The sequence below is a fragment of the Citrus sinensis genome, chromosome 9, assembly GCF_022201045.2.
Source record: "Citrus sinensis cultivar Valencia sweet orange chromosome 9, DVS_A1.0, whole genome shotgun sequence".
Taxonomy (NCBI): domain Eukaryota; kingdom Viridiplantae; phylum Streptophyta; class Magnoliopsida; order Sapindales; family Rutaceae; genus Citrus; species Citrus sinensis.
In genome coordinates, this window is record NC_068564.1 from 15,384,613 (window position 1) to 15,408,478 (window position 23,866).

Genomic DNA, 23,866 nt, shown 5'->3' on the forward strand with positions numbered 1-23,866 from the left:
AGCTCTCGTAAGTATTAAAATAATAATAATATAAAATATTTAATTATAAGCAATGATGATATAACACTATAAGAGAACATGCAATAGATGTCGAGAAATAACTATCATAAAGAGGGGGTGCATGACAGACAAAATATATGTCATCTATGTCACTGTCATTAATTTATGACAGAATTTTCCCGTCATGAGTTTATGATAGCTATTAAAAGTCATACATGCGTCACACTACATTTCCGTTAGTAGGAAATCAAAATTATTTAAATATTTAGGAATTTTTTGAATTTTTTGGCGGGAAAATTAATATTATTTCTATTAAATTATTTAAAAATATTGTAAATTTTATTATTATTTTTACTGAATTAATGTTATATTTATTTATTATTATTATTTTTCAAATTCTATAAATTTGTTTTTATAAATAAAATTGGTCAGTATAAAATAAATACATAATATAATACTAGTAATTAAAAATCCAATAAATAAAATACATGAAATTTTATATATATTCAAACTACAGTTAAATACAAACTATGTCACTAAAGCATCTAAACTACATCAATCCCAAATTTTCAAAAGATATCCTAAAATAAATATTCACCAACATCAAAATACTTATACAAAAAATCAAAGTCCACCAAATTCCAGTGGTAAATCACTTGTAGAGTCTAAGTAGTAAGAGGCCAGCAATTCTTCTCAGTTCCTTCATTCACCACCATTATTTTTATTTGCCCTTTAGATTACTGTTGTTGCCTCTCCATTCGCTTAGCATGCCCTTAATTGTAGTATCTACAAATCCCTTATATGCAGCCCTGGATTATAGGAACATGTAGAAAACAATGTTTAACATGCATTTTACTATTCTCTAAGGGGGCAAAAAAAATATTTTACTATTTTCTAATCAAAGAACCTACAGTAAGTAGAATAGATTTAAAAATTAAGAATCAACATAAACATCTTTCGCTAGTACTCACATAAATATTTATATAACCTTAAGCATGAAGGAACTAAAAGCAATTTACATGCTGCACTTATCAAATGTACAATAGAATAGAGAAAAGGAGAAGAATTACAAGCATAACAAAAAAGGAAAAAGTACAAAAGTGAAGATTTCAGTGAGAGAAAGAATTGTCCTCGGTGTAGTTTACTTCCTTATCAGCCAATACACAACAGTAAAGGAAACTCATACTTGGATGTCATAATAAAGACAAAAATCAACTGAAAAGCTATTTGCATTACATATTTTGTTGTATAATAAGGACATAAGGTTGATAACAAATTTAGGACTCTAATGGAAAAGAAACTATTATCAAATTCTCTAATTTTCCTCTGCAGAAAAGGGGCATAACAGGACTGATCCATTTACAATTCCAATCATATTAATAGATTTTATTTACCAACTATCTTTGTGACTTAAAATAGTCTACAAAAGACCATTAAGAATACCTAGAAAGGAATTAACAACTTTGAAACTAACACCATACCTGCAGTTAAGAGCCTTGCAGTCATATTCCTTACAAAAGTAATACATGTATGGAGTTATTTGCACAAAGCAAACCGGTGCAATGGTAAACCTCATAAGCCTGAGAAATGGGTATATCACTACAACATCAAGAATAGATCTAGTTTCTATGCATTAAAGTTTCTCACCAAATAGAGACATAACAACATGGAAGATTGCATCTCATCTGAATCATACTCAACTAGTACAATATACAATTTGAAAGTAAAAATGAGAAAATCATGTTGAAGGAGACAAGTTTTATTTTCATACTCTAGATCACCTCAGAATTGTATGAGCCCTACTGTAACTTTCCTAATAAGCCAAAATGGAACACCCGATTAATTCTTTAATTAATAATCTATAATAACCATATAAGCTAACAAAAATTCTACACATACATGACTGCTAAAGGACTTTATATAAAAATTAAGTTAAAAATGTCACACCAACAGTTTATGCAGGGCTTCACAAAAATGAGTTCTAGACCTTCCCCAAACAATTGTGATTTTTCCTTAAATGTTTTGCCTAAGATCATGAACCCAAGGCTACAATTTGACAACAGAGAATTAAGTTTTCAATTCGAAGCATCAAAAATATAAACTAACAAAATTATAGCTCGTTTAAAAATCAATAATAGGTTTTGAAGTATACAATTGCAAGCCAAGAAGAAATAAATAACAAAAAAAAAAAGTAATGCCTTAGTTATGAGTTCAATCTGTAGCACAGACTGATACCTGGGGAAAAATCCCCATTAAGCACCGATAGACTGCATTGAAACCCATTTTACAGAGCTATTGATCTGCATAAATTAAATTACAAGAAAATTAACTAATTCCAATAGCCAAACGTATTAGGTAAAAATCGTATTTGGTAAATAAAAAATCAAATAAAAACCCCTGTATAAAAGTTCCAAAATCATAAGAGAATAATGCAACAACAAATAAGTACAATTACGATACGCAGTTTAACTCTAAACAAACCCAAAAAAAAAGAAACACTTAATTTAACCCAGCTTAGTTGCTAAGAAAATGCCAAACCAAAGAAAAAAAATTGTTTCAATTACTTGTGATTATAATTTCCTTTTGGGTGTTTTCAAAGTGAGGAAGAATATGAAAAGAACGAAATTTTGAATGTCCAGAGAAATGTAGTGTGAAAGGAACATATCTGCAACTCCTTCGGTATCTCATTTCACAAGTGATGTTAGTGATGAAGGAGAATAGCGACCGTGGAAAGCGTGAGAGGAAAATTCTAGAAGGCCGTTGAGGAACAGTATTGATCTTGGCAGTAGACTAACAGTGGTGGTAAAGCAATGATGGCTGGCTGGGCTGAAGCTTGACGTGATGGTAGAGGAGCGACAATGATGACTAAGATGAATCGCGGCAACAAGTCAGCGACGTACAGAATGGTGGCCCGTTTGGTAGTCGGTGGCTGAAGCTTGATGATGGCAGAGCACTGGCAGCAGTGAAATCAAAGAGCAGTAGAGGAGCAGCGGTAGCAATAGTGTGTTTAATTAGGTTAGATTTAGGGTTCACTTTTTCATTTTATACTTTAGAAATATAGTGTAATTGTTCACATATTAAGTTACCAATTATAACCCGACACGTGGTTAAGTAAAAAATAATAGTTTGTGATAAAAATAATTCTACCATAAAACTATCATTAATTCATGATAAAAACATAAATCTATCACAAACCCATCATTAATCAATGATAAAAAATAATTCTATCATAAAACCATCATTAATCCGTGATAGAAAATAATTCTATCACAAAGCCATCATTAATTCATGATAGATTGAAAATTATGTCACAAGTCTATCATACTTTTATGATATACTCAGAATCTGTCATAAGTTGTATGCCATCTATTAGCAGTTTTCTTGTAGTGTAAGTGATGATGTAAGAGAAGCATGTAGAGAAGGTTAAGAATTCTAGAATTTATTAAGTTATTTATGAAGGTTAATCTCAACCATTGATCAAGATTTATTGTGGCAAAATCCTAACCATCCATTAGCCCTAAGAAATCCTATAAATACCCCTTACCCCCTTTCATTTTGAAGGCAACCTAGAAATTTTATTCTCTTTTATTCTAGTCATAATATCAAGAGTAGAAAAATCCTTAATTTAAAAAGGTCTAGAGAAGTCAAGGTTAAGAAATAAGTAACATTTCAACTACAATATAGGGACTTATTCTTTTCATACTTAACTTCAGTTTTAACCATTCTTTTATGTTGTGATGGCTATTATGATGTGATTAGTTATAATATAAATTCTTATACGGTTGGCTATGCCGCCTAATCTATGATACTTAATTACGTTATGATCGACACTGCCACCTAATCTATGATACTTAGTTACGTTATGGTCGGCTCTGCCGCCTTAGCTATGATACTTAATTATGTTATGGTCGACTCTACCGAAGGTTAATATCAACCATTGATCAAGATTTATGGTGGCAAAATCCTAGTCATCCATTAACCCTAAGAAATCCTATAAATACCCCCTACCCCCTTTCATTTTGAAGGCAACCTAGAAAATTCATTCTCTTCTATTATAGTCATAATATCAAGAGTAAAGAAGTCCTTAATTTAAAAAGGTTTAAAGAAGTCAAGCTCAAGAGGTAAGTAACACGTCAACTGCAATGTAAGGGCTTTATTCTTTCGTACTTAACTTCAGTTTTAACCATTCCTTTATATTGTGATGGCTATTATCATGTGATTAGTTATAATCTAAATTCTTATATGGTAGGCTATGCCGCCTAATCTATGATACTTAATTACATTAGGGTTGGCTCTGTCGCCTAATCTATAATAGTTAGTTACGTTATGGTCAGCTCTGCCACTTAAGCCATGATAATTAATTATGTTATGGTTGGCTCTTTCGCCTAATCTATGATACTTAGTTATGTTATGGTCGGCTCTGCCGCCTAATCTATGATACTTATACTTAATTATGCTATGGTCGGCTATGCCGCCTGTATTAAAGAATCTCGTTCTTCAATAGTGTTGCGCGTCGATTCTGTTATGCATTTAGGAACTTCAAATGTTATGACATAAATTGCATTGGATACATGTATATCATTCATTATATTATGAAGAATATGTTCTTAGAAAATGAATTTATGAAAAATAAGTGGTTGTACTACCAGGTGGCAATGTTTTTAAGGAGAGCAAGCCCTCAAGCTAAGTAAAAAGAAATCTTTTGGGGACGGCGATACGTAACGCCCAAAAGATCAACTAATGAGGCACAATGGCATATTGTTTAAAGAGTAAAAGTGCCAACCTTGTAGTGCAACATACCTAGGGTCCTAATGAAGTTGTTTTTTATTTTCTAAGTTTCTTTTAAAAGCTTAATATGATCATCTATATGCATAATAAGTTATACATGCATCCAAGTGTTATCTTACTGGGCAACAACTCATAAATTCTTTGCATTACAGGTAACGATAAGTAGGGCAAGTTGTCGCCAAGTCTTAGCCAAGACGAAGTACATATGGGCATAACAGACCTTGGGATTTTATGATGGGCTCAACTTTTTTTTAGTAAAAAATAAATATCTTAGCTTTATGTAATAATTAAGTTTTGAAATAAACTATAGAATCTTTGTATGACTTTTACTTTATGTAAGAAAGTTTTGTTTATTGCATTAAACTTTTAGAATTCGTATTTATGTTAAAAGTAATCATGTTTTAAACATTTTAAATAAATATTTTAGTGGAGTGTTACACAGAGATATGAGAATGAGTGTTGAATGATTTACTTTTCACATACACACAAAATTTTAAAGTTCTCTAATCTTTAATTGTCTTGAGTGATTAAAGCTTAATTAACTTCATTTTAATGCATAATGTTATGAGAATATATTAAAAAAATCGTTTATTTTTATCAATTTCACATTAAAAGAGCATTTTAGCCATTTCATGCAAAAAAATTTATTTGCCATGTTCTTCGTATTTTCTAGCATGAAGAACATTAATTGAGTCGTAATAATTCGATCATTTTTTCTTGTCATATATGTTTATGCACTACCTACTAAATTTTAGACTACCTCATTAAATTATCGTTTGGATCCTTTTGACAAAAGAAAAAAGGAGTCAATTTCGTTCTTAGAAGAGAATTAGTTCATTAGGGGGAGTAGAGATTCTTTATTCCTGCTATGTTATTAACTATTTTGGACTAATGTGCTCGAATGACTACTCTTTGGTTTGCTTATGTGCATGTTTTTTCTCTAATACCATGACATGTTTTGAAGACTTCTTCGCCAAAGGTTTTCGCTACAAGGATGCTAAAAGGGGAAATTGTTTAGACAAAGAGTCTCTTTAAGTTAGCATCTTGTGAAAATTTAATATTTCTTTCCTTCTTGAATTGTAATTTCTAAATTGAAATCTACATTACTAGGAGACTTCTTAATTTAGTTATTTTTTTCGTAAAATTATTAAAATTATCAGTTGCAAATGATCCAATCTTATACTATGCCAAACATAAGATTAACATTAAGTATAATCAAATCCAATCATGCATACCAAATGCACCCTAAGTCTTCAACAAAGACATTGCAGAGCAAAATGCATCCAAGAATCCATCTTAATTGGCATCATCTGATCTTAGCTAGTGAGTAATTTAAAGATGGTTAGGTTTTAGTTAATTAAAATATTCAGAAGTCAACCCTTCATATTATCTTTCACCTTCATAGAGCCATGTAGGTCTTCAGCAAGTGTACAATGTGTGTTATTTGAATTGAGATGTGAATTGCTTTTTGAAAATTGATTTGCTTTCTCTGATTTACTTTATGAAAATTGATGAAGAGTGTGATTGGGATTGAGATGTGAGATTTTTGTTTTCTCAGGTGGTGTAGAGACGCATATAAATATACATCAAGTGCTTTGGATAGAAAGAGAGGGTATTTGCTCACAACAACATAAGGAACATTTTATGCGGATCCTATGAAGATCATTAACAAAATATTCAATTTAGACCTTGTTCTCAATTTGAGGAGAGAAAGAGTTGTCTTTGCAAAATGATAAAAATAGTGATGTAGGTGTCTGAGGAAGCGATTATGCATGGATCTCAGGAGAAATGTGGATGCAGGCATTGAAATGATCAATGTTCAAACTTTCATTTGATTAATTTTATGAAACGAAGAAATTTTTTTTAAAATTTTTTATTAGATTAATGTTGGGATCTCTGGTGTGAATACGTGGCTATTTTGTTTGCATTCTTTGATATTAACATTCTTTTAATGATTAACATTTCAATGGTTTCTCCGATAATTCAATTTTTTTATTATTAAGCATGTATATTATTAAATTAGAGGTTTTATGTTTTGGGATATAAGCTCATTTTTGCTTTGCGTGATGCTTATTTTTAATAACTAAACAACTTATTCTTCAACTTCTATGGCTGTAGACTCTTTGTGGCACTAACAATGGTTGTTTAAAGTGCTAGAGATTTCTTGGCATTTATATCCTTTAATATCCCTTAGCGCATGTTTGGCAGCCCTCATTGTATGGTATTATCGCTCTTCATTGTATTAAAATAATACAATATCATGATTGGTAATTATTCCTCATTATATTACAACGTAGTAAAAAATGTTTGTAATGTGGTCAAACCTGTATAAACTAAACCCGTGTGAGAGTCGGGTTTATAAGGGTTTGTAACTGAAAAATATTTTCTTTTGTTTTCGATTTCTCCTTCTCTCCACAATCTAAACTCCATATTCATTGCCATTATCATGCAACGTCAACTCTACCACCACGTGATCTACCTCAACAGGATCTGCCTCCACATCCCCACTGTCACATGACACCACCAGTTCTACTTTCTTTGCGACCTGCCTTTACGACACATGGCACAACTGTGGAACATGCCTTTGCCTCTACCATCATCGTGAGTGGCTTTAAAAGAAGAAAAAAAAAGAGTACGAGCAAAGCATAGTAGAAGTATGAAAGAGAAAAGAAAGCAAAAAAAGAGAAATAAAAGAAAGACTACTTAAGGGATAAAGGATTTTGAGAGAGAAAATTTAATTTGAGTGCATAAGACTGACACCAGTAAGCTTTTCTTTCTCAAACTCTTTTTTTAATTCAAACTTATAGAAAATTCAAAATGTCTTGCATGCATGATAAAGAAATTCAGTTTATTTAGTGTTGTACCATTGAGATTAATCTTTTTGATAAGCTTGTTCAAGTTCAGATTTTGATAAAAAATTTCTATATTTCTTTGAAGAAGATTTTGTAAGGCTTGGATATTTCTGTGCTCTAAAAAGTTATCCATTTTGATGTCGGCCAAGTCTAAAGGTGGTGAATGTGATTTCCTATTTAATCTGCTATTATTTTTATGAGACCAACATCGCATGCAATGCTAATGATGTGTGAGTGTGTGTCAAAATGATGTACAAACAAATGAATAATGCATGAAACACTAAATGAAAATTGCACAAATAAAGAAAATAAGAACAAATGAAAAATTCAATAAGCAAGTAATATAAACATCAAAATAATAAAAATAAAAATAACAACTATTACAACAACAACAACAATAGTAATAATAACAATAACACTAGTTGTTTCATGTCCATCAGATTTAAGATGCTTCCTCTGAGTGGATTTCTGAGCTAGTTGCCGCTGTGGCTTCTACAATAGATTATTTTGAAGGGTTGTTGGCAGGAGGTGCTAGTTAGTTTCAGCAGATGGATTTTGATTTTATTCCCTCTCTTGTGACTGCGGAGGATGATGTGGATTTATGTAGAGAGCCGAATATGGATGAGGTTAGGTGAGTGGTATTTTCTATTGATTCTGATAGTGCTCCTGGTCCGAATGGGTTTTGTAGTAGAATTTACCAATTGTGTTGAGATATTATTTGCAGTGATTTGTTGGATGTTGTTCTAGATTACTTTAAAGGTTCTTCTTCTTAAGAAGACTTCACCGACTTATTGGGCTGATTTCCATCTGATTAGCCTCTATAACATGAGCAACAAGATTTTGACCAAGTTGCTTGTTTTGAGATTGGCTCCTCTACTGCCTTATATTATTTTTACTACTCAGAGAGGTTTTGTTTCTGGTAGAGTGATCCATGATAAGGTACTTTTGGCTAGGGCTTATGATCGCATGTCTTGGCCTTTCATCATTTAGATCTTGCGATGTTTTAGGTTTTCTGAGTGGGGGGTATCTCTGATTTGAGGTGTTATCTACATCTCTTGGTTCTCGGTTTTGGTGAATGGGGTCAGTTATAGGTACTTCCAGTCCTAAGGGGATCTTCAGTAAGGCAACCCTATTTTCCTTTATTTGTCTATTATTGCTGTTGAGTTTTTGTCTCGGGGTTTAGCTCATTTGTACTCCAAGTATTCCTCTATTTAGTATTACTATGTTGCCCCTATTTTTATCTCTCATTTGAGTTTTGCAAATGAGAGTCGGTCAAGCCTTCAACGACATATGGTTTTTTTACATCACTATGAAACAATCTTAGAACAATTAATTAGTCAGGCCAAAAGCTATTTGTATGTTGGGAGTTCAGCATCGGCTTCTCGCCAGGCTATTATCCATTATGTCAATGGTTTCTAACAGCGTTAGCTTCCATTTACTTACCTTGGGTGCCCAGTCTTCACATGGTGCCTCAAGATCTCTCATTTTAATGATATGGTCGGAAAGGTCAGGGATAAGATCTCCAGTTAGGCTAATTAGTTGCTATCTTTTGGTGGGAAGTTGATGCTTATATGCCATGTGCTGTGATGTCCTCTATGTCGTTCCATCTGTTCATATTCCAAAAAGGCTCAATTTATTTATCTTGAATCATATTCCACAAGCAATTAAAACGACAAATATCTCATAATCTTAATCATAATTTGCTACTTAGGTTTAGTTCTTTGACAACTACCGATCAAAAACACTAAAATAGCATTTAAATCATCATCAAATTCATTTAAAGGGCCACCTAAACAAACAAAATAGCATTTCTTGAACATTAAAATCAGTGACATAAAAAACTTTCTATAGAAAGATGAAGAAATTATGATTTTGAAACCTTGTTAATAAAAATCCATGTCTAGTGTTTTTAAATCAACTCTAACAAAAAAAAAAAAAACTCAAACATGCCTAAATTATTGAAAATTAAATCTAATAAAGAACACTAAACAATAGACAAGAGAAAGAAAGGCTTATTGACTTAAAAGCTATAATAGCCAAGTGTTTTCTTTTTTTTTTTCCCACTCCTCTCTTCATTGTGTTTTTCTCTCCTTTGGAATTGATTCTTCATTTTTTTCTCCTAAGGTATTTAACTTGTTGCCTTCATATAAAATTGGTGTTCATATTCTAATAAGACTAGTGAAACTTGTTTTTTTACCTCACTTTCCTTATAAAATAGGATTTTGACCCAAGGAAATAGGTACATGCAGTAAAATGACTCTAAAATCAGTTTATATTAGAGCGCCAATTAAGAAATCCAACTAGCCTTTCAAAAATCAATCTTTTATGGTCCAAATATGATCCTCAACCTTAGTACATGTGCATAACAACCCAACAAAATGACTAGAGCCCTAAGATTCATCCAGGAAGCAATCACAATCCATGAAATCACAATATGATATATTCTTCACATTAATTTGTAACTTTTCTACTCCTCTTTATTTCTTTCGATAAAAAACTCCTATAAAACAAAATAGATAAATAAAGATCAAAGAAGGTTTATGAAAATATCAAATAACTGCACATAAAGTAATAAAAACTGATGTGAAATTAAGCACTTATCATCTAGATATTGCATCTGCCCAAAAGTAATAACTTAGTAGATCATCATCATTAGCTTTAATTGTGAAAACAAAATATGGATTTTAATTCTTACTTTGATTTTAAATACCCATGCAATGTATCCATATCATTCCCTTCTATCGCATAAGACAACCTATATTCTGAATTCCACCAACTTGCAGTGATGTTCTAAATTCCATTAGCTTGCAATTCAAGTATATTGGCTTATTGACATGCTAGTGCATTGGCTTGAGAAAGCCGAAGAATCATTGATTTTTTGGCGACTGATACAGAACGATGAGACCTTAAAAAGAGTGTATTACATGGAGTGATTATTAATCAATAATAAAAAATGGCTGGAAATGGAATAGAGAATGAAAATAAAAATAAATTATTTACTTTAACTATAAGAATCAGAATTGAAATAAGTTATATTATCATTGATGTATTTAATTTATCTTAAAATCAAAATGAATTGTTATAAATTACGAAAATACCCTTAGTTTATTATTACATTGTTTTTATTATTTATTATAGTCATTATGATTATTATTATTCAAGAAAATTATTGTTAATAATAATAATAATAATAATAATAATAGTTACAATAGAAATAATAGTTATTATTTTTTCTCTCTTTTATCTTTTGTTTCTTTTTCTCCTCTTCTACTTCATTTTTTTCTCTTATTCTTCATTACTTTTTTCTTATTTTTTGTTTCTTCTTCTCTTCCTTTTTATTTTAATTTTTAATTTTTCTTTTCTTTGTCATTTCTTTTTATTCTCAGTCTATTCTTCATCTTCAACTCTTTTTTCTTTTTCTCTTATTTTTTGTACTTCTTATTCTTGTTAATTTCTTCTTCTTTTTCTTCTTTCATTTTTTTTTATGTTCTTTATCATTTCTTCTTCTTCTTTTTCTTCAACTTCAAATTAATAAGTGAAAGAGACTGATGGGGTTGCACAATGACCGTTAATGCGATTCTAACATGTTGCAGGACGAGATTTGGGTTTTGGTTGCTGTGATTTTCACATTTTTTTATTTTGTATATTTTGATTATTTAAAAAAAAGATAAATTTGTAATAATACAATTTAAATGGTGTATCTAAGGAAATTTCGATAATGGTAGTCTGATTTTCAACCCCTTTGGGAATTAGACACTCATTTCTCATTCCCAATTTATTGTTGTAATCGCCAAAATGAATTCTATTCCTCTCATTATTTCAACAAGTAAAAAATGGTTAGATTCTGATTCTCTAATCTGCGAAGTAAATGCATCATAATAATAAATGTGTCTATTTTAGACTTCATCCCTACAATCTTTATATTACAACCCTGACAAATTATCCATAGACAACTTTTTGTTTCATTAGATTCTCTTTTTGATGATTTTCCTTCTTTAAAGCATATATACTATTTCCTCATGATTTTATCTTTGCTCCCCTGACTAGAATGACACCTAATAGTCCTTCGCATATTTATTGTAGAACTCATGAACATCATCAAATGAAATGAACTCCTACTCATGAACGTCATCAAATGAAATGAACTCCTACTCATGAATGTCATCTAATGAAATGAACTCTTACCCATTCTTGGCTTTTCTATCTTGTGCAACATAAGGAATGTAAATGCCTTCATAAAAGTTAGATCATGTTTCTATGTCAACACCAAGATTATTGTTGATACAAAAAAAAAAAGGTTTATTACAAGTCTTTTTTAAAAAAATTCTTTATAAACAAAAAATAAATATAATATCAAAAGAAATAAAATGAGAGACATTAATGCAATATATCTTAATTTTGAACCTAGTTAGCAAGACTCGGATTTAAGGGAAAAAAAATAACTAAGCAACAAAGCAAAGATAATGCAAGTTTAACAAAAATAAACTATAAATTAAAATTTATAAAAATAAAACTTATAAATCACAAATAAAATACATATTATTTTGGATACTGTGTATGTGAACTAGTAAATGCAAAATAAAACTAAAGATATATCTGCATGACTTAAAGAACGAAAGTTATGGCAAGTAAGACAAAGTTATTATGCAAGGAGAAAAGATGGAGACAAGAATAAAGAACATAATTATTGAATGGTATTTATCCTGAATAAAATATAATTAAAAAGTTTAATTTTGGAGATTATGGGATCTCTTCTCTTCAATCAATGATGACATCACTTTCTTTCCTTCAACATTTCTAAAGTTGTCACAATAATGAATATTTCATTATAACTAAAAGAATAATGAATGAGGATTGTTAGATGAATTTAGTCAACTGCAAATGATGCATTTGCATTTTGCAAATATGCGGGCATTTTTATAAGAGAAGATTTGTATGTGTAAATATGTAGTCATTAAGAGATCTTTAAGTTATTAAAATAATAAATGGGTTAATTACCCATGGGTGACACATTTTTTGACAAACTTCAAAAAGATGAAATATTTTTTAAAATTACTCGACGGGGTGACAAATCGTTAAATTTTACCCTTAATATTAACGGACGAAGGGCAAAATTGGAATAAATGATACAAGGAATTAAAAAATAATAAACCATCTCTAAAACTTATGCCATGACATCAGTCTACTACAAACATTATTTTAAAGCTATGACGTTACATTTTCAGCGTTTATGGGAAGCTTGAGAAGAAATGTACCGTGGAGGGAAAACCTACATAACTTCCCGCCATTTGCTAAGCATCCTAACTACCTCTGACAACACCACAACCATTGTTATCTTCTCTTTTTCTTATCTCCAGTAGAGAAACAAGAGATATTTTAGCTCAAGCCCACACAAAAATCTAAAGAAAAATGACAAAATCCAAAGGTTTACAAAGTGTTTCAGGTAAGTGCTTCTTGTTTATCAATTTGAATGGTGATGTTTCCCTTTATGATGATATGCATATGTTGGGATGTCCCTATTTAGTTGTCTATACATGTGGGTTTGAATGTTTGATGTGTTGTGATTATTGAATAAGTGTTAGCCATCTTCTATTTTAGAACTCATACCCTAATATTGTGTTATTTGTTGAACATTTTGTCCATGTGTGATATTCAAAGAAGATATGTTTGCAGGAAGTAAAGCTCTGTTTTTTATTGTTCGTAACTTGTATTCATGGTTTCCTATGTTGTATTAGCTCTTTATTTTAGTTGATTAGGTTCGTTAACTTTACTAGAATCGAATGCATGTCAATTTTTTTGTTGTATTGATTAAACTAGCTAGGAAAAAGATTAAAACAATGTTTTGAATAGATGAAAATGGTTGATAATTCTACACGTATTTATGTTCGATTCATGGGTGCTAAATATAAGATTGGTCTTGTTGATCCTGATACAATGAGTATAATTGCGCTTATTAATGAAGTGACAAGTAGGGCCTGTAATAGGCATATTAAGGGCGATGAAAAATATGAATTGACTATTACTCATTCTTGGAATGGTGAGGTTGTAAACATTTGCAATGACTATGACTTTTTTTCACAATGGGCTATGCCTAATAACCGTGGCTTCCTCAAGCTACATTTCCACCTTGATATAAAAGATACAAAGGGAGATTCAATGAAAATATTATTGTTCCCCAGTTAACCATCCTCATAAAAAAACCTCATTCAAACCCTTATTTTGACATCACATGACATTATGCAAAAACTTGTCCCTTTCTCGAATCTAGTTATAGAATAATCAAGTCCTATGCTCAAGCGATTTTAATTCACATGCCTCAATCTTTAGCATTAGTTTAAATGTATAGAGTTCACAATCAACAGCCCACAACACACTTTGATAAATTTGTCCTTTCCTTTCCAGCTTTGCGATGTGGGTTTAAGATATGATATAGACCATTTATAAGCATATATGAGTGTTATTTGAAGGGTCCATTCAAGTGGGTTTTGTTATCTACTGTTACGCTTGATGGTAATAATAGTATTCATCTACTTGCTATTAGTGTTTATGGAACAGAGAGTAATAGCACATGGACATGGTTTCTTGGTCAGTTGAGAGAAATTTTGTGTGACTCAAGGCAACTACCTTTCATGTGTGACAGACAGAAGGGCATACAAAATGCACTAGCCACTGAATTTCCAACAACTCATGTTAGATTGTATGCTAGGCATATTTTTGCCAATGTGAAAGTTAAGCACACAAAATTTTTTTTTTGAGGCACACTTTTGTGCTGCATCGAGGGCATCTAATACGAGAGATTTTGATGCTGCAATGGAGAGACTTAAGAGTGTTGATTCAGATGCTTTCAATACTATTAGAAAGATTAATCATAAGTTTTGGTCTAGACATGCTTTTAATAAGACTTGCAAATAAGATCATTGCACAAACAACATGATAGGGAGTTTTAATGCCTGACTAGGAGTGCAAAGAAAGTTGTCATTAATAATAATTATGGAATTTATTAGAATGAAAATCATGAAAAGGCTAGTTAGCAGAAGAAGAAAAGCTCAATTATGGCACTGTAACATTACTAAAGTAATTTACAAGAAAATGGATGAGAACTTGCAAAAAGGTAGAAGGCTTTTATTATTGCAAGCAAGTGAGACATTGTTTGAAATATATGATAAGCAAAGGACTTACATTGTTGACCTCCAAAAGAAAGAGTACAGCTGTGGGTTATGGGCAGTGAGTGGATTCCCTTGTGAATATGTCATGCCATGTATCAATTGCAATAAACTTAGGCAAGAAAACTTTGTTTCAGATTATTTCAAGATAGAAAAATATATTCAGTCCTATAGTGGTATGATTCATCCAATTCCATACAAAGACTTTATTGAAATTCTAGTTATGTAACCCAAGAGGGGGGTGAATTGGGATTCTAAAAATTATTCAATTCTAAAGAAAAACTCAATGCAAATCTAAAAACAAATTTAAAGCAATAACAAATAAATTTACCACAATATAAAAAGATAAGGGAAGAGAGATTCAAACACGGAGATTTTTAAGTGGTTCGGCTAACCTCGCCTACGTCCACGCCTCCAAGCTTTCCAGACTTAAGGATTCCACTAAGAAAGCCTTCAAGACTTCAAATGCTTACACTTGACTTCTAAGGTGTCAATAAACCTTTACAACAAGAGATTATCCACAATCTCTTAACCCATATGTATCCCAACACTTACAATCACTCAATTTAATTTTAAAGAATGTTACAAAATAAATCTCTCTCACACAATGTGTTTGATTACAAATGAAGATTCAAAGTGTGAGTAAATGAGATGAATACAAGAATTTAAAGCTCAATGAATGTTGTATGCTCAAGACTGTGCTCAATAATAATTGTTGGAATCATTAAAGTTTGAATTTGATTGAGATTATTTATAGTTGGAGCTGAAAACTAGTCGTTATTGACTTTTTGCTCATTGTCGAATCGTTGTTAACTAGATATCGGATCGCCGTTTGACTGATCAATATGACCGTTGGGCTGAATTCTCAAATTGTCGGATCGTCGTTAGTGTCCAGTGACTAATCTTCAATTCTGTTAGATGTCGGCGAGCCGTTATCAAGATGTCGGATCGCCGTTTTCTACAGTGACTGCTACAGTGAACTATTTTTATAAAATTATAGTTTGGCCCTAAAACTTTATAAAACTATACTATGACCCAAAACTTTATAAAACTTGTCAAATAAGTCCATTTTCAGGATTTTAAGCAATACTTGTTAGAGCATCTCCAAAATACTCTATAAATTTTACTCTTCAAATACCTATTTGCTTACCTATGTGGCAAATAGAAGGGTGAAAAAATACGATATTCTCTAAAAGACTCTTCAAATAAAAATAACTTAATATTATTTTAATCATATAATTAGTTTTTTAAAGGAAAAGTCAATAGCAATTAAAACACTTCTCTCTCTTTCTTCAATAAAAAAAATAAAATATAAATTAAAGAGAGAGAAATTAATTCTCCAAATTTGAAGAGAGAGAATCAATTCTTGTTTGAAAAATCTTAATTGGAGTGTCTTTTGGAGCTTTAAATATTGATGTGCCTCTTTTGGTGATGCTCTTATTATCAAAATTCTCAAAGCTTTTTCAATTGAAACCATTAACATGAGAATAACCAAAAACATTTTCATAGAATATAAAGCCTTTATAAAGTGAGAATGATGATTTAAAAGTATAAGAAAACTATTTTGAGCTTTTAAAAGATTAATCAATCTTAATCAAGTTTGTTATCATCAAAATCAACAATAAAGAAATATTTATGTTAACATTTATGGCCTGAAGTGCAAGGTGATGAGATTCTGCCTCCATTGGTTAAAAGACAACCTAGGTGGCCAAAGCTTACTAAAAGAAGAGAGGTTGATGAAGGAGATACCATCCCAAAAAAGGAGATACAAGTTGTTGTGCAAAGTTTGGACATAACAAGAGGGCTTGTCTAGTAAATCCAACAAATCAGAGCAAGACTACAAGACAATATAAGGTAATGCAATTATTTTTAAAAGTTTGGAAACTTGTTATAGCTTGCAATGAATTAATTATATGTTTTTATTGAATGAAACTTGTGTTTTTAGAAGCATTTGAAGGAACTAGAACCAGCAGCAAGAAATAAGTCCTCTGAACATGATAGTAGAAGTTGTTTATAAGTATTCCAAGTTATAATTAATGTGTTGTGTATTAAATTACATGTGTGCTTTCATTTTCCGCCTCCCATTTGTAGTTCCTTCCACTAGAAGCCACCCAAGTCATAACACAGTCAACAAAAATTGTGTTCACGTTATTGTAAACAATTTTGCACTGAAATATTAACTATGCAACCCAAGAGGGGGTGAATTGGGATTTTAAAAATTAAGTTAAGCAAACCGCACAACAATTTAATCTAATGTCTTAATGGAATCAAAAATAATAAATTCAATAAAGCACAATAATAAGAGAGTAAGGGAAGAGAAAACAAACACAATGATTTTTACATAGTTCGGCAATCCCCGCCAACGTCCACACCTCCAAGCTCACCCGGCTTGAGGATTTCACTATCCAATCCTCCCAAGGCTTCAAATACTTACAATTGACTTTCAAGGTGTCAATTAACCTTTACACCAAGATATTATCCCCAATCTCTTAACCCAAGTGTATCCTAACACTTACAATCACTCAAAACAAATATTACAAATGTGTTTTTCCCTCACACAAAATATATGATTACAAATTTATACTCAATGTGTGAATAAATTAATCAAGAATGAATTTAAAGCTCAATGAATGTTGTATTCTCGATCACAAGCTCAATGATAATGTTGTGATCCACCCTTATTTGAATTTGATTGAATTTATTTATAGTTGGAGCTGAAAACTAGCCGTTATTGACTTTCTATTCGAAGTCGGGTTGCTGTTAACTCAAAGTCGAATTGCCGTTTTGACTGGACCAAGTTACCGTTGGACATAATTTCAAATTGTCGGGTCGTCGTTTTCAAGGTATCGAATCGTCGTTAGTGTCCAGAGACTACTCTTCAATTCTACTCGATGTCGGATAGCCGTTACCAAGATGTCGGTTAGCTATTTGCTATAGTGAATGCTACAGTGAACTATTTTCTAAAATTATTTTTTTGCCCCAAAACTTTCAATAATAAAATTATGGCCCAAAACTTTATGAAACTTTTCAAACAAGTCCATTTTCGTAATTTCAAGTAATGCTTTCAATTAGACCATAAACTTGAAAAACAACAAATTTTATAAAATTATTTTTATTAAATATAAAACCTTTATAATATGAAGATAATAATTTATTTAAAAAGCATGAAAAATAACTTGAAATTTTAAAAGGTTAATCATTCTTAATTTTGTTTGTTATCATCAAAATCAATATTATGGATACATAAATGTTAACATGCACAACTCCCAAGAACAAGAGCAAAGAATCAAGTAAAGTACCCACAAATCTAATGCATGTGGGTCAAAGTCAAAACGAAGCTGGATTGGGGTGCAAGGAAAAAAGGCTTTGACTAGAATGAGGTTGACAACAAAGGAGAAAGGGAAAGCTCATGTTTTCCTGCTGAGGGGTTTAGTGTACTTAAATCATACTTACATTTATTTAGACTTCAAGTGATGATGAAAATAACTTATATGTTTGAAATTTTAAACTTCATGTGCAGTGATCAACTTCAATGCAATATCTCCATTGGCAGCAAAGTATATACTATATAGTGGAAGTCATTATATGTTAAACTTCTTCCACAATACCACAAAATATAAAAAATGATAGAGATTCACATGCCACCTCTACAACTTTTGAATTGTTTTTTGTTTAATCTGAAATATGTTAACTCATTAATGCTTAGACAATATCATGGATTGTTTACTTGATGTGGATTGTAGACTGATTAGGGAAGATCATGTATTAGTTTGCAAGGCCATGGTATTTGTGCCATCTTGAAAGTGGTTGGATTTAGAATTAGATAGACACGTGACAGATAGACCAACACTAGTTTTTTGTTATTTTTTATTTTTTAGGAGATAGAATAGTTTGTTGCTGTCATAGTGTGATGAAATCTATATAGACAATTACTATGTAACCTCTATTTATGAATGAAATGTATGTTTTAAACCAACAACTTCTAGAACTACTTATTTTGTATTTTTGATTTTACATTTCACTTTGTCATTAATACTTACATTATAGCCTTAACTATTTACATAATAGATAAATATGCATACACAAGCAAAGAAGGTTAACAATTTCATACATGATTGGACACCATGCATATTTGTTTCCATTCTACTCATCCTCTCCAAAATTTCATCACCAATATGTTCATTCATATATGACCTTAGCAGATTAGTTTACATACTTCTTATTCTCTCTAGAATTTCATCATTTATTTGTTTATCAATATAGGACCTTGCCCTTGTACCCTCTCTAATTAGCCTCCTCTTTGCATTGCATGGTGTCCACCATTAAAATCACATTTTTTAGGTTTCTCGCCACATTTGTAATATAGTTGTTTTGGATTAGTTGTTGATTTTGATGATTTTATTGCTGTCTTTATGCAACAAAAGCATATTTTGTTGGGAAATTGTAATATCCCCCCTTCCCATTAACTTCATCATTGTTTGAGGTAGTCTTTAACTTACTTGAATAGTTTGAGGTAGATGTTATGGTATGATAGGGAGTTTGGTTATTGGTGCTAAATTTTGAATATGTGTGTTTATGCTTAAAATGGTTGTGGAGATATGTGTTTGTGCTTGAAATGGCTATGAAGGTGTGTTTGTATTGAGCAAGGCTTGTTGAGGATGATGATATGGGGGATTTGTCATTTATAAAGCATTTCATTTTAGATGCAACAGTCGACATTATAATGGCTCTTTCTATGCCCTTAATGGTCTTTTCATAAGCTAGTAAACTTGTAAATATTTTAGCAATAAAGGACATTTCTAAAAATACAATATTACCTTTTGGACTGAATAGTCTTTTTAATCTAGGGTATCGTTGTAAATAAATTAACATTTAAGGACATTTTCATTATCGTAACCTCAGAACGTAACTTGAGAACAAGCTTCCATAGGCAAAAATGTAATTTCATAACAAACTATCAATTTTCATTAATACTAATGACAAAACTTAACAGTTTGTCACCCTATTGAGTATTTTTAAAAAATGTTTCACCTTTTTTAAGTTTGTTAAAAAATGTGTCACCCACGGGTAATTAATCCATAATAAATAAATTAAAAGATAAAAAAAATATAGATGCCCACATATTTCCAAAATGCGAATGGGTCATTTACAGCCCTCCAAATTCATTCATTCATTTTTCTTTTAATTATAATCAAATATTCATTATTGTGACAACTTTACAAATGTTGAGAGAAAAAGTGATGTCATCATTGATTGAAGAGAAAAGATCAAGTAATCACCAAAAAATAAATTTTTAGTTATATTTTATTCCAAATGTATGCCATTCAACCATTTATTTCTTTATTTTTATCTTTATCTTTTCTCTTTTCACAAGAGCTTTGTCTTTAAATTTGTCATGTAGTGTATTAGAGTTCGTGTTTCATTAGCTTTTAATTTATCACTTACTTTAATAATTTTAGGGATCTTTAATTAAAAATTAGTCTAAAAATATATGTAGTAATAAAATCTCCTACTTTAATAAAGTTAAGATTAAAGTAAGGAACAATTTAAAAGATAAAAATATACACTCTAAAACAATGTATCAATATTTATGTTTTTTGAGTAAATTTCATCCAACCTCCTATTAGAGCATCACCAAAAGGCTCTTCAAATAAGATTTTATTACTTATTTAAAGAGACACATCAATATTTAAAACTCCAAAAGACACTCCAATTAAGATTCTTCAAATAAGAATTAATTCTCTCTCTTCAAATTTGGAGAGTTAATTTCTCCCTCTTCAATTTATATTTTATTACTTTTCATTAAAAAAAGAGAGAGAAGTGTTTTAATTGTTATTGACTTTTTCTTTAAAAAACTAATTATATGATTAAAATAATATTAACTTATTTCTATTTAAAGAGTCTTTTGGAGAATATCGTATTTTTTTCATCTTTTTATTTGCCACATAGGTAAGCAAATATGTATTTGATGAGTAAAATTTATAGAGGATTTTGGAGATACTTTTAGACTGACATGATTCAATTTACCCCCTAAAGTCTGTTATCTCTTCATTAGTTTTATCCGTCAAAAGGGTAAAATTAGATTTTTACATTTATCTTGAGGTCAACTAAATAATAAAAGTCAATTCTCTATTTTTTACCATTCATTCATACCCGAGTGTTTCGATAAAGTAAAGAATGCACCTAAATACTTTAATAAATTTCACTTTACACCTAAATAACTTATTACTTTAAAATTGATTTTTTTTGTTTTATTTTTACGATATACAAAATCATTTGAATGGTTCACAGCAGCAGTACAGAAAAAGAAGCAAGAAGCAAAAGAATAAAGAAGAAGCATGAAAAGAAGACGAACGATTAAAAAAAAAAGTAAGATGCTGAAAAAAAAGAGTAGGAGACGAAGAATAAAAGAAAAAAAAGGAAAAATTAAGAAAAAGAAAAAGAAATTGAACTATTACATTTTTTAAATTTAAAATTTAAAATATTATCAATTTTTATTTTTAATGTTTTAATCAAAAGTAGAAAATTTTTTCTTTAATGCTCGGCTATTTTAACAGCCCAACACAATAAAATTATTCTTTTAATTCTCCCAAATCTAATTTCCATTCAAATCTTTAATGGTGTGTTTACTTGTGGGTTTGGGGAATGAGAATGAAAGAATGTGAGTGAAACTTATGTTTACTTGATAAAATGTAATTTAAAAATGAGAATAAAATATATGCATTCCATACAATTTGGGAATAAGAAATGAAATCTCATTCCTATGGAGATTTGGGAATGAAAATGTGAGAATAGAAATGAAACATATATTTACTTTTCTATTCTTCTAATTTTTTCATATTTCCTAAATTATCCTTGTTCAAATCAAAAATAATTTATTATTTTAAATGTCATTAATAATAATAATTATTATTATTAAATTTTATTGAGTTTATTATTTTAGTTATTATTATTAATTATTATTATTATTATTATTATGATAAAAATAATAATTAATAAAAATAATTAATTTATCATTAATAATATTATTATTATGATTATTAATAAAAATAAAAATAATAATTAATAATAATTAAAATAATAACATTTTATCAACCTCTTTAATTTGTTCTATCAGTGGATTCATAGTTCATAAATCTTTTTGCAAGTCTAATCAGAAATCAAAAACACATTTCAAAAATTAAAGATTCCTTTCAAAGTCTAACAAAAATATAATATGTTGTCACAACATTCTAAAAAACAACTCAAATCAATGAACTTAAACCCTAGTTCTCAAATTAAAACATCAATTAAAAATAACAAATAAAAAAAGAAAGAAACGAAAAACAAAGGAAAGCTTTTTTTGTTTAACTTGGAATTTTTTTTTCAAAAACCCTAGCCACCACGCCGTTACCACTCCCATCGGGTTTTTTTATTTAAATATCCCCAATTTATCTTTAAATATCAAATTTATACCCTATTACATGCATATATCTCATGAAAATAGGAAAAGTCAAAAATAACCTTAAAAAACCAAGAATTCACACCTTTCTTCCTCTCACAGCTTCTCTCTTTCAGGCTTCTCTCACCATTCTCTTCTTCTTCCTCTCACAGCTTCTCTCTTTTGGGCTTCTCTCATCATTCTCTTCTTCTTCCTCTCACGACTTTTCTTTTTCGGGCTTGTGCACACACTATTTCATAGAATGCAGGGATTTAAGACTCCATTTAAGTTATGAGTGATTGAAGAATCAGTGCAGGAGAGAAGTTGAGTACGAAGTCAAGTAAGTCGAGAACTTAGTCGAGTAAGAATTGGAAATAAGTAAGTTGAATATATGGTCCAGTAAGAAGTCGAGTAAGCATATTAAATGAGTCGAGTAAGAAGTGAAGACAATTGAATAAGTCGAGTATCTAGTCGAGTACGGAGTCGGGTATGAAGTCTGGTAAGTTGAGCATTCAGTGGAGTAAGAAGTGAATGCAATTAAATAAGTCGAATATCTAGTCAAGTATGAAGTCGGATATGGAGTCTGGTAAGTTGAGCATTCAGTCGAGTAAGAAGTCAAGGCAATTGAATAAGTCAAATATTTAGTCGAGTACGAAGTCAGGTATGAAGTCTGGTAAGTTAAACATTCAATTGAGTAAAAAGTGAAGGCAATTGAATAAGTCGAGTACGAAGTCGGGTATGGAGTTTGGTAAGTTGAGCATTCAGTCGAATAAGAAGTGAAGACAATTGAATAAGTCGAGTATTTAGTTGTGTACGAAGTCGGGTATGAAGTTTGATAAGTTGAGCATTCAGTCGAGCAAGAAGTGAAGGTAATTGAATAAGTCGAGTATCTAGTCAAGTATGAAGTCGGGTATGAAGTCTAGTAAGTTGAGCATTCAGTCGAGTAAGAAATGAAGGCAATTGAATAAGTCGAGTACGAAGTCGGGTATGAAGTCTGGTAAGTTGAGCATTCAGCCGAGTAAGAAGTGAATGCAATTGAATAAATTGAGTATGTAGTCGAGTACGAAGTTGGGTATAAAATCTAGTAAGTTGAGCATTCAGTTAAGTAAGAAGTGAAAACAATTGAATAAGTCAAATATTTAGTTGAATAAGAAGTTGAGTAAATAAATTGAATGAGTCGAGTATTAATTTTTTGTTGGTATTTTATTGGGGTTATTTTTGTACTTTTTTTATTTTTTTTGAAGGATGTATTTGTAAAGTTATAAATTTTAATAGATGGAGTTATATTTTGGGTATTTCGAGGAAAATGAGGTACATCCCACGCAATTCCCTCACTCGCATCTCCCACGACGGCAATTCCACAGTCCTTTCCACAGTCCTTTCCACCATCAGACAACTTGCTAGCAATAGTTGGCCAAAATCCAACCTTTTTCTGCCTTGATTCGCCCTACTTCTAGCGCTGGAAATTCTACGCAAGAATTGAAGTTTCATTCCATTTTATTCCAAAGCCGGCCATTTGGCGTTGAGTTTAATCAAGATCAGACTGTAATCTTTGCAATGGCTCCTCTCAAAGTTCTCATGGTAATGATAAACCAATCAATTGACGTTTTCCATCCTTTTTTTCATTTGGTTTTTGCTCTCTT

The 23,866-nt window shown here is 30.7% G+C and overlaps 1 protein-coding gene across 3 annotated transcripts in view; it reads left to right on the forward strand.

The window, feature by feature from the left end:
• The first annotated feature begins 23,522 nt into the window (after positions 1 to 23,522).
• Positions 23,523 to 23,866, forward strand: part of LOC102617834 (DNA topoisomerase 3-beta) — a 32,012-nt gene continuing 31,668 nt past the window's right edge. For all 3 annotated transcript variants that reach the window (XR_008052003.1, XR_008052002.1, XM_006492921.4), the window contains exon 1: positions 23,523 to 23,804. Coding sequence is in view for 1 of the 3 variants with exons in the window: in XM_006492921.4 (XP_006492984.2) it covers positions 23,781 to 23,804 (24 nt within the window). In the remaining 2 variants the exon portion in view is untranslated. The remainder of the gene's footprint in view (positions 23,805 to 23,866) is intronic.